Source organism: Drosophila montana, unplaced genomic scaffold, assembly GCF_035044405.1.
Source record: "Drosophila montana isolate Dmon_TW-CO22-7 unplaced genomic scaffold, ASM3504440v1 contig_1687_1, whole genome shotgun sequence".
NCBI classification, from domain to species: domain Eukaryota; kingdom Metazoa; phylum Arthropoda; class Insecta; order Diptera; family Drosophilidae; genus Drosophila; species Drosophila montana.
The window spans coordinates 626,338-638,805 of NW_026996616.1; the positions used below are offsets into that span (position 1 = coordinate 626,338).

The 12,468-nt window shown below is 44.2% G+C and overlaps 1 protein-coding gene across 1 annotated transcript in view; it reads left to right on the forward strand.

Moving 5' to 3' along the window:
- Positions 1–11,758, forward strand: part of DAAM (disheveled-associated activator of morphogenesis-like protein) — a 42,488-nt gene extending 30,730 nt beyond the window's left edge. The window contains exons 2-10 of the mRNA XM_064700187.1: positions 2,360–3,400; positions 5,707–6,675; positions 6,744–6,921; positions 7,005–7,703; positions 7,783–7,988; positions 8,321–8,460; positions 8,520–8,681; positions 9,711–9,874; positions 9,942–11,758. Coding sequence (XP_064556257.1) covers positions 2,360–3,400; positions 5,707–6,675; positions 6,744–6,921; positions 7,005–7,703; positions 7,783–7,988; positions 8,321–8,460; positions 8,520–8,681; positions 9,711–9,874; positions 9,942–10,897 — 4,515 coding nt within the window. The 3' untranslated portion in view covers positions 10,898–11,758. The remainder of the gene's footprint in view (positions 1–2,359; positions 3,401–5,706; positions 6,676–6,743; positions 6,922–7,004; positions 7,704–7,782; positions 7,989–8,320; positions 8,461–8,519; positions 8,682–9,710; positions 9,875–9,941) is intronic.
- Positions 11,759–12,468: the final 710 nt, after the last annotated feature.

Below are 12,468 nucleotides of genomic sequence, written 5' to 3' on the forward strand. Positions count from 1 at the left end.
TATTGGCTCTTAATTGTGGCCAAATAAGCGCGCGCTTGCGTCTTCTTTATGGCCACAAAATTGGCCGCTTGATTAGGCATCACGCTGGCAGCAATAAAAAAAAAACAAAGAAACAAATATTTATATTCAAATGACAAACAGAAGACGCAGTTTTAATTAGTCTACGCCCACACACACACACACACGCGCACAGCGTTGCCAGATTGTTGACAGTTCTGAGTGGAAGCCGAAACATTGACCCGATTTGCTGATTCGCCGAAAACAGTTGGCGTTGAGCTTGGCCAACTGGACCCAAGCAGAGCTGCCAGATGGCATTGCGAGCGATTGGCTTGAGCCACGCAGAGCTGCCAGATGGCATTGCGAGCGATTGGCTGGAGCCAAGCAGAGCTGCCAGATGGCAGACGACAGGCGTCTAGTTAGCGCTAGAAAGCACTCGTCGCAATTGGCCTGCCAGTTACTTAACTTAATTGTGTAAAAACGAGAAAGAAAGAAAAAACAAAAGCAACATAAGTTGGCAGCTGGCCTAATCGATGTTGCCGGACTGTCTCAACGATTGCATGTCGATGTGTGGGCAATTGCTTGGAGCTCGGATTATCCAACATATAATGTGCTCCACATAAATAGCATAACTATTCCGATGTGTATTCAAAATTAATTAACATAAATTTGATTTTGATTACGTTTCGAACGCATTTGCATATCGCATATCGCATAAGCAATTCGCATGGCTAATTGAGCGAAAAACGAAACGAAAACCCATTTCCCAATCCATTCTTTGCGGGTTGAAGAACAGTTTGATCCTCTGTATGATTTCAACACATGTCAAAACGCATTTGCCCGACAATTGCCAGACATTTATGACAGCTGGCAAAGCAAGCAAGAGTTGTACATTTTTCTTAACTTTACTTTTTGCCCACGCGCCAAACAATAACGCAAAACCCACGAAACAGACTGCATAATAGTTTGATAGAAATCTTTAATGCATATACGCATATGCCTCATCTAGAACAAAACGCAGCGCAAATACCCTTCAAGAAAATAACGCACAGAGCAGGACGCTGTTCAAACTATAAACTATCGATAGACTAATTTGGGTTATTCGTTATTATTATATGGATCGATATTGAACTATCGAAAACTATCGAAAGTAGCTTAGCTATCGATAATTGATAGATTAAGAAATAACTAGTTGCCCAATTGATTGCTTTTCATATCGATAATATCGATAACAGTATCGATTTTTATATTATTGTAAATCATGATAATGTATAACCACTTTATTGTTATCGATAACGTCGAATCGATAGATTTAACGGCCTTGGATGATTGTGTTGCATTCAATAAAAAGCCATTCGATTAAAAATAGTTTGGAAGCCTTGCCTAAATCAATTTTGGTCTAGCGAGTGCATTTCCTTATGATAACATTAATAGAAAATTCTTTAACTGCAATATGATGTATCTTTTATTCATTTTATCGATAACATTATCAAAAAACTTAAAGAACAAAGCATGTATTTATTTATCAGAAATTGTATATATCGATACTGTCGATAACAAAATCGATAGTTTTAGTAAAAATTAGGTGGAGTTAAGTAGTTGGGTCTTGCCACAAAATAAAAATGCATAACCAATTCATGTGATCGATGGTATATTTATATATATATATATCGATAGTTTAATAAAGCTTAGCTAAGATCATTGATATTATATAGCACATGTATATTTTTAATCCATAATGCTGTGAAGAGTTTAGAGAAGGTATTGATAGAATGTCAAGTGCCACAAAGCTTACTCTGGATCTGATCGATAACTTATTCGATTAATTTATCGATAGGCCAATTAATTAAATTATTATAGAAATTTATTAATAATTTTCTAAAAAATTTTGTATATGTGCTAAAGTCAAATTATTGTAACTAGCATTTGCATATTTTGATCAAATAAGTTATCGGCAGTGCCAATCGATACTTTTGTTATCGATAGTTACATTTGCAGCAGGCCGAACCTAATCTTTGTTAAACTCAGCTTCATGCACAGCAATTGTTGTGTACTCCGATGAAGTGTAGTGTATGTTACACACACGAACACACACACACACACGCAGTTGGCTGTGGCAACTGTCGCGGGCAATGAATTGAATGCAATTGCATTTGTCTCATTTGCCTTGGCATGCGAGTTGACAGCCATTTGTCTGGCCAGACACCTCGGCCCTGTCGGCTTTGGCTTAGAGCTGGCTGCGGCCAAGAATGTCTGACAAGTGGGCAGGCTATGATTTAAAGGGGCAACAAATTTTCCATATTGTAACTCGAATATAATATTAATTTCCCGTCTCTATTATTGTTATTCACACTCATTGCAGAAGCTACAGTCGTGTCCCATTGTTTGCATTAATGAACCGGATACGCACAGCGCCAATGCGGAAATATTGCAAACAACGCCCGAAAGCACATTAGAGAAGCCCAAAAGCAGTGCACCAACAGCAGCAGCAACAGCAGCAACAGCAGCAACTGTAACAAGCAACAGCAACAACAGCAGCTGCATAACAATCAATGCAACAACACCAGCAGCAGCAGCAGCAACAGCAGCAGCAACAGCAGGAGCAGCAATTGCAGCCACAACCAGCAGCACAGCGGGTGTAACCAAAATAACAATTACCAGTGACAACAGCCAGAGCAATAGCAGCACCAACAACAGCAGCAGCAACATAGTGCTCAATAGCTACAACAGCAACAGCAGCAACAGCAGAAGCAGCAACAGCAACAGCAACAACAACAACAGCAGCTTAATATCCATCACCAGCCTGAACAGCTGCAGCGATTTGAGCCAAGGCAGCACAGCCACCCTAACGCTCAAAAGCCACAACAGCAGCAGCAACAGTTGCCGCAACAGCAGCAGCAGCAACAGCTGCAACAGTCGGCCCAACGGCAGCGCCAGCGACACCTCCTCGGCTAATTTTCAGGAGCGTTTCGATTTTGAGCACTGGAAAAGCGTTTTAAGCGATTTAAGCTGCTTCAATAGTTTATATCGCTACTGGAACCAGTACAGCAGCAACACAAGCAGCAACACAAGCAGCAACCACAGCAACAACAGCAGCAACAGCAGCAACGGCGGCCGCGTGGAACATGCAGATGAGAGCAACAGTTTGGGCAGCGGCGCCAACTCCTTTTATACCCACAACATATTAGGCTATACGTTTGGCTATCCATTTGGGCTTGCCAAGGAGCAGGAGGAGGACAGCAACGACAACAACAACAGCAACGGCTGCGGAGGCAGCGCCGTCGGTTTCAAGAAGTCGCCGATTAACTGCGAGACGCCACTCCAGAAGCACTACAGGCAGCAGCAGCAGAAGAAGAAGATGCCAGTCTTTCGGGGCAGGCGCGTTTGGTGCGGCTGCTTTAAGGTAAATCTACAGTTCGATCCAGAGCTAAGCTGACTTTGGCATGCCGACTATCAAATACCCTTGCAGACAGAACAGTTGGCTGGCATATTTGTCAAGCTAACAGTGTCTGACTGAGCATTTCCACACGATCTGGTGCCAAATCCAAATTCCAAAAGATATCTTTGATATAACACTCTGTTATTCGTGCTTGAAGAATAGTTAAGCTCAGCTATGCTGCGTTTGGCTAGGCTATCATATAACACTCGTTAGGTTTTGCAGATATGCTAGGATATCGTTAAAGTAAAACAAAAACTGATTTTCTTAAACGAACTTCATCTTCGAACAATTGCTTCTATGGAAGAGATATTTTATATTGGGCCGATCCGGTCGACCTAGACATATAAGCTGCTTAAAGCTAGAAAAAAGTTTTTGTACTTAATTTCATTGAGATATCTTCACTGGATGCTGGGTTCACATAGGCAGCTAGATGATATAGCAGCTATGAAGAATTGTCAAGTTTCGGTTCGCGACATATTCGACATTGCCTCGGTTAGGGTATTAGTAATCGGTCTAAGTCACGTGCCAATTGTTAACTCAGGTTAACGATTGCTGCCCCTCGACTCGCTCTTCTCATCCCCTGACCCATTTGTGAAATGCGAGTCGACAACAACTTCAAATGATTTGCCTCGCATCGAATTATGCACGAAATTGCATAAGTAGAGAACAAAACATAAAAAGCAACAATAAGTGCGCTCTAGTCGAGCGTGCGCGACTAAGAGATACCCCGCAGTCAGCCTTAAATTATAACAAATTCCTTACTAACCTCAAAAAGTAATCTGCATATCGATATTTATCGATTTTTTGGGGGTTATCTGAAAAATTACCCAATTTAGAAATTTAAAATCTTAAAGAATTCTCTCTGCCTTGTACGCACACTTACAAACCTCCTCTCTTACAATACGTACAGGGTATTCAAAAAAAAAAAACAAGGAATAACAATATAAGAGGCATCAGACTTCGACAGCTTTTGATTTCGAAATGAAAACTGAGGGGGAAAAACTGAACAGAACTTGATGTCGAGTGCAGTTAGTCAACTGAAGAGGGTCGCTTCGGTTGGAAGAGCAAACAAGTCGCTAGCTCTTCTAAATGCGGTTCTAAAGGGTGCACAGATTGCCGAGATAGTTAAAGGGTAATTGGAGCAGAAGTAGCTTCAGGATGATCAACAGAAAGATTCCAGCTGGCTAAAAAGGCAATTGCTTCCTATTGTGTGACTATGCTCCGCCATTAAATCTGTTTTGAGAGTAATTGGAAGATAATGAAGAGACAGTCCTTGGCAATAAATAAAGAATGTTAGCCAAGGGTTAGACAAGACTACAATTAATAATGCTGAGTATGACTATTTAAGTTTTTGAACAACAGCCCGAAAACTATTTAACTTCAAATAAGAGTTGGGTCTAGCCCCAGAATACTTTACTTTACAAAGAGCTGGGTAAATGTTCAAGCAGCGAGATTGCAAAGGTGTGTGAAAATAAGATCTGACTGGAAGCTCCTTGTGGCTTTATTGTTTCCTTGTAGACTGCCCTATTAATACCTGTTCTATTCTCTATCAAAAAAAATACATAGCAAGGCAAGGTTTCCGTGAATGAAATGATTTCGGTTTTAATGTGACGCTTTAATCCCATCGAATCTTCCTCCTTTGATCCTCCTCTTTCAATGAACTCCTCAAAGTATTTATTGCACTTTTTCAATTTCTCTGGCCTAGCCACATCTAGGGCTAGCTTCTACTTAATGCGGCGAAAAGGAAAATCCTTAGGATCCCTTCAAGTATACTAGGAATATTCTTGCTTTTTTTTTTATCGCATTTAGCCAACAGCAAATGCTTCATAAGCTCACTCTAGCGATAAGATTAAATAAGATCTCCTACAAATATTTTGAAGTCCTACTTTGAAATTCCTGTTTCTATAAAGCCAACGTCCTTGGAATACCCCTACTTCCTCGTTCTGTTTCTCGGTTTTTGAATCAAAAGCTTAAACGCAACAAGTCGAAATGCATACAGAACCTTAACTTGTGGAATCACAAGTGGAACCGAGTGTTTTGCTTGACCACAACAGAAACCCACACCCCAGCCCAGACGGGGCCAAGCCCCCGCGCGAAGTGGATCGATTACAAACTTTTGATTTCAATTCCAATGCAACGAGGTTGTGTTCTCTGTGTGTGTGTGTGTAATTGTAATTTGTAATTGGACATGCACTGTTAACGCCCCTTTGTTGTAATAGAAGAAGATGCGCGAGGAGCTGAAACCGATTTTGTTTAACTTCTGTTTGCAGGACGATGAGCCGCCAGAGATTTGTGTGGTGGAGGGTGCGTTCACGCTGCAAACCCTGACGCCGACACAGCCAATGCCATCGGTTGATGAACTGGACACAAAGTTTGCGGAGCTCGTCGAGGAGCTAGATCTGACGGCGCCCAACAAGGAGGCGATGCTCAGCTTGCCGGCGCAAAAGAAATGGCAAATCTATTGCTCCCGCAAGCTGCCAATCGATGCGACCGATGGTCCCGATGCGACGGCCATAACCCAGCCACCGACAGCGGAGCACTATATCGAACGTCTCAAGGAGCTGGTGGTGCATGTCTCGCTATCGCCGGAAGATTCGCCCAGCCACGAGCTGAGCACGCGCCTCGACAATCATGCGGCATTTGTGGATGCGCTGAAGACCGCATTGCGCACCTCGACGCACAGTTTTGTGCTGCGCTTTGTGGAGCTGGACGGTTTGCCGGCACTGTTGAATCTATTGCTGCAGCTGGACATCCGGGTGGCGAATAGTTCGCTGCACACCAGCCTCATTGGCTGCATCAAGGCCCTGATGAACAACTCGATGGGTCGCGCCCATGTCCTGGCCCATCCGACGGCGATCGATACGATCGCGCGCTCCTTGGCGGCGGACAACATCCGGACTAAGATCTCGGCGCTGGAAATATTGGGCGCTGTGTGTCTGGTGCCGGGCGGACATCGCAAGGTTTTGCAGGCCATGCTACATTTTCAGGAGTTCGCCACGGAGCGTACACGCTTCCAGAGCATTGTCAATGATCTGGATCGTTCGACGTACGCATATCGGGATAATGTGAATCTCAAGACGGCGCTGATGTCGTTCGTGAATGCGGTGCTCAATTATGGCCCAGGCCAGGAGAATCTCGAGTTTCGTTTGCACTTGCGCTACGAATTCCTTATGCTGGGCATACAGCCGGTCATCGATAAGCTGCGCACCCATGAGAACGAGACGCTCGACAGGCATTTGGTGAGTCACCCCCCCTCCTACGGAATAATTCATATAGCTCGGTCTTAATTGGATGTTTATCTTCGAAGGACTTTTTTGAAATGGTGCGCGCCGAGGATGAGAAGGAGTTCGCCCGCCGCTTCAATGAGGAGCATGTGGACACCAAGAGCGCCGGCTCGATGTTTGAGCTGCTGCGCCGCAAGCTGAGCCATTCGCCCGCCTATCCGCACATGCTCTCCCTGCTGCAGCACATGCTCCTGCTGCCCTGTAAGCAGCCCTTAAGACCAACCCCCCCCCCCCCCCCCCCCTAACTTCCTCTCAATGCTCTGTTTTTGTTTTCTTTGTTCCAGACACGGGTCACTGCACAGAGCACTGGCTGCTGATTGATCGGGTCGTCCAGCAGATTGTGCTGCAGGTGGAATCGCGTCCCAACAGCGACCTTATCGCCGATCCCGATGATCCCGGCAAGCAACTGAAGCTGGCCACCGAGTCGCCAGTGCATGACCCCGATGTGGCGCCACTGCATATCGATGTCAACAAGCTGGTGCGTCTGCTGGTCAAGGAGGAGCAGCTGACGCAGGCGCGCAAACGCGCCGATGAGCTGGAGCGTGAGAATTTCGAGGTGCAGTCGCGTCTGGCCAAAAAGGAACAGGAACTGGATCTGCGCATGCAGGAGAAGGAGGACCTGGAAACAGGGCTGGCACGAATGCGCGAACGCCTCGAAAAGGAGTCCGCCCAGCACTCGCAGGCGGTGCAGCGTGCCCAGAGCGCCGAAATGAAGGCCGAGGATCTGCAGCATCGGCTGCAAAGCGAACAGCAGGAGCGCGCACGCCTCGAGCGGCTCGTCACGGAGGGCAGCATACCCGATGACCAGAAGGTCGCCGGCCTCACCGGCTGCAATGGTGCCGTCTCGCCGCCGCCACCGCCGCCGCCCATGCTGAAGGCGGTCCCGCCGCCGCCGCCGCCCATGGCGCCAGCCATGTTGCCACCACCGCCGCCGCCCTGTCCGGGCGCCCCACCGCCACCGCCGAGCATGACGCCAGCAATGGGTGAGTTCACAATCATGCATGGATCTCCGGATCTCCGTACACTCCTGCTAATCAACACTCCTGCCTCCTGTCAACTCAGCTCCAGCACCACCGAAGGTGGAGTTGCCAAAGAAGAACGTGCCACAGCCAGCGAATCCACTGAAGAGCTTCAACTGGTCCAAGCTGCCCGATGCCAAGCTGCAGGGCACCGTCTGGAGCGAGCTGGACGAGAGCAAGCTCTACAACAATATGGAGCTCGAGTCCATTGATAAGCTATTCTCAGCCTATCAAAAGAATGGGGTGTCGGTAAGTTAACCGAAGATTGAGCGAGAGCGAGAGAGAAAGAGAGAGTGAACAAAGAGAGAGAAGAAACTTTGATGAAGGAAATAAAAGAATAGAATGTATGAAAACCTGGGGTAAATATTTATAGACGATTGTCTATTTTGATATTGGAATAACAAAGAGGTGCATAAATGGAGATTTGATTGAGAGGTGGTAGGGAGTAAGAGAAGAAAGAAGAAAGTTAAGGATAAAAGCGAATAGGAATATTGCCTTAGAGTAGAAAGTAAGAGAATGAAATAGAAGAGCGAGAACTTTAACAATTCCTTCTCTAATTCCTTTCTATAATTTAATGCCAGGCCACGGATGGATCCTATGAGGATCTGCGCGTGACGGGCAAGAACAAGCAAAAGGTGCTGTCTGTCATCGATGGACGTCGCGCCCAGAACTGCACAATTCTATTGAGCAAGCTCAAGATGAGCGACATGGATATATCCAAGTGAGTACAAAAATTCCAATCTAAACATAAGTAGAACCGACTAACAAACCCCCTCACAGAGCCATACTCTCCATGGACAGCAATGAGCAGCTGGCGCTGGATATGGTCGAGCAGCTGCTCAAGTTTACGCCCTCCGCTGAGGAGCGTGCGCTCCTGGACGAGCACAGCGAGGATATCGAATCGCTGGCACGCGCGGATCGTTTCCTCTACGAGATATCCAAGTAAGTAAACATTTGCTGTCAAGCCTAAGCTGATTATTGAGTAATGCTTCTTCTATAAGCTGACTGATTGATTGATTGAATGACTGACTAACTGATTAAATGACTGATTGATTGACTAACTGATCGATCATTGACTGATCCTCATTTGACTGACCGATTGACAATCTGATTGATTGGCTGACTGAATTATTTACTGATTGATTGATTGACCGACTAACTAACCAACTGATTCATTGAATGACTGTTTGTTTGATCGACTGCCAGGTTGTATGGCTAATGATTGATTAACTGACTGATTTTCTAACTGACTGATTGATTGATTGATTGACTGACTTACTGAGTGACTCACTAACTGACTGGTTGACTGACTGACCGATTAGTTAACTGACTGAATAATTAACTGATTGATTGATTAATTGATTGATTGATTAGCCGATCAACCGACTAATTGACTGACCAACTGATGCACTGACGGGCTGACTGATTGAGTTTCTGACTAAATGGTTTACGAAAGAACTGGCTGACTCCCTGATGGATAAAATTGATCCCTGACTAAAAATTGATTGACTGACCGAGTTAGTGATGATTGATTGAGTGACCAATTAGCTGACTGACTCGCTTACCGATTGATTGACCGACCAACTGCTTTACTGACGGGCTGACCGATTGCGTGACTAAATAATTGATTGATTGACTGATCGACAGACTGCTTCATTGACTGATCGACTCAATCACTGACGGACTAATTGATTGACCGACTAACTGATTAAATGACTAAATTGATTGACTGATTGAATGATTAACTAACTGAGTGATTGGCATACTGACTGACTGACTAATTGAATGGCTGCTTGACATATTGACTGACTGATTGACCGACTGATTGGCTGACCGATCAACTGACTAATTGATTGACTGTCTGTCTGATTAATTGTCACACTGTTTGATTGATACAGTATCCGTTTTGATAGAGAAAGAAACCTGTGAGACACATCTATTATTTATATCATCTTCTCTTCTCTAACGCAGGATTCCGCACTATGAGCAGCGCTTGAAGAGCTTGCACTACAAGAAGCGCTTCATGCTGACAGTGAATGATCTGATACCGCGCATCACCAGCGTCATGGAGGCATCCAGGGAAGTGGCCCGCTCGCGCCGATTGCGCAAGCTGCTCGAGCTGGTGCTGGCATTGGGTAAGACTCACTTTCCAATCCGACTCGGCCAGACTTATGCATATATATATACATATTCTTCCTGCAGGCAACTATATGAATCGCGGAGCGCGCGGCAATGCTTCTGGCTTTAGGCTGGCATCGCTGAATCGTCTGGCGGATACGAAATCCAGTGCAGCGAAGGGCACCACACTGCTGCACTATCTCGTTCAGGTGATCGAGAAGAAGTTCAAGGATCTGCTCAAGCTGGAGGACGATATACCGCATGTGCGCGAAGCGTCCAAGGTGTCGCTGGGCGAAATGGACAAGGATATACAGATGCTGCGCACCGGCCTGGCGGATGTCGCCCGTGAGATTGAGTTCCATCGCAGCTCGGGACCGGCACAGCAGGGCGATCGCTTTTTGCCAGTGATGCGGGAATTCCATGCCTCGGCCTCGGTGCGTTTCGCCGAGCTGGAGGATAAATTCCAGGACATGAAGACACGTTTCGATCGTGCGGTGCGTCTGTTCGGCGAGGATGGCTCCGTGCTGCAGCCGGACGAATTCTTTGGCATATTCGATTCATTTCTGGCCGCCTTTGCGGAGGCGCGCAACGACAACGAGAGCTTCCGCCGGCGCCAGGAGGAGGAGGAGAAGCGCGCCAAACAGGAAGCCGAGCTCAAGAAGCGCACCATCGAGCGCAAAAATAAAACCGGCCTCATGAGCAGCGTTGCACGCAATCTGGGCCTCAAATCGGCCAGCAATGCCAACGGCAGCGATCCGCTGGCCAAAAGCGACAACAAGGGCGAGTTCGATGATCTGATCTCGGCGCTGCGCACCGGCGATGTCTTCGGCGAGGACATGGCCAAGTTTAAGCGTTCGCGCAAGGCGCGCGTCTCCAACGGCGCCGCAACTGGCGGCGGCTTCGGAGGCGGCGGTGGAGCTGGTGGTGGAGTTGGAGGTCCTGGTGCTGGCAATACCGCTGCCGCGGGTCAGACCTCACCGCCGCGTCTGCAGCGCGAGGAGAGCGGGCGGGAGCGCGAGCGCACTGTGAGGCGTCAATAGAAGCGGCCACGCCCAGCCAAAGCAAGCAGCGCGTAGTCAAAGTTTTCCTTATTTTTTTTTTTTTTTGCAAATATCATATATTGTTATTATATATATGCTACATATACATACCTATACCTAAACATATATATATATAGCTAAAAATCAGCTTCTGCAAGCATTAAACCAAATTTTTTACAACCAGCAAAAACATTATGAAAAACATCTATGTAATTTGTAAACTAAAGAAAACTGAAAAATCTTATGCAAAAGGGAAAAAAATTCAACAATCAAAACAAAAAAAAAAAACCGACAAGTTGTAGCGTACCTTTACAAATTGTATTTGTATTATGCAAACAAGAAAATTAATATTAACATAAAAAAAAAAAAAAAAAACACAATATTAAAAGCTAACTCTTAACAATATTATAGCGCTCTATACAGAGTCGAAGCATGCAACAAAAGACGTTACAAATTTTGAATATGCTCAGAAAGAAAAATTCAAAAACAAGCTAAAAACAAAAGCTAATTAAATATATCTAACTCACGCTGCTATATAGTACTATATAAATGCTATAAAAACACATAATCAATAATGAAATCAAATGTCGTCTTGGTACTATATAGCAACATTTATACATATATGTATAGATGTGTGTGCACGTTTTGAAGGCATCTGCGGCCTGCCATAAGAAAAGTCATGTTCATTATTAACATTTATATTATGATTATTATGTATTATCTATCCTCTATTATATACATATGTTTTTTTTTTAGCACGAATCTCGCTAAATACTTATCTTAACGCACTTTTGTAAAAGATCATAAAGAAAGGTTTATATTAAAAGATTATGATAAATAAAAAATATTTAATACTAAAAACACATTAGAAAATTCCTAGCCGCTCCTTCTCAGATCCTATATATGTGTGTGTGTGTTTGTGTGTGTATGTGTGTGTGTGTGGGCGTGTGTGAGTTAGTGTATGCATGCATGTATGTATGTGTGCATTTATGTATATATTATGTATATTTCATAGACCAATCGCAGACAAAGCTTATTTGTCGCTGTGCTGAAAATTTAAATAAAACGAATTTTTACCAAGTGCTCTCCTCCTCGATTCTCAAGAATTCAAGTAGGCTCTGCAGTTTTTCATGCAGTGTAGTGTTTTTTTTTAGTATTTATTTTGTGTTTTATTTTTTGTTGTTTTTTTTTTTGTATGTATGTATGTATGAATGTATGTATGTATGTATGTATGTATGTATGTATGTATGTATGTATGTATGTATGTATGTATGTATGTATGTATGTATGTATGTATGTATGTATGTATATATGTATATATGTATATATGTATGTATGTATGTATGTATGTATGTATGTATGTATGTATGTATGTATGTATGTATGTATGTATGTATGTATGTATGTATGTATGTATGCATGTATGTATGTATGTATGTATGTATGTATGCATGTATGCATGTATGCATGTAAGCATGTAAGCTTGCATGCATGCATGTATGCATGTATATATGTATATATGTATTTATGTATATATGCATGTATGTATGTATGTATGTATGTATGTATGT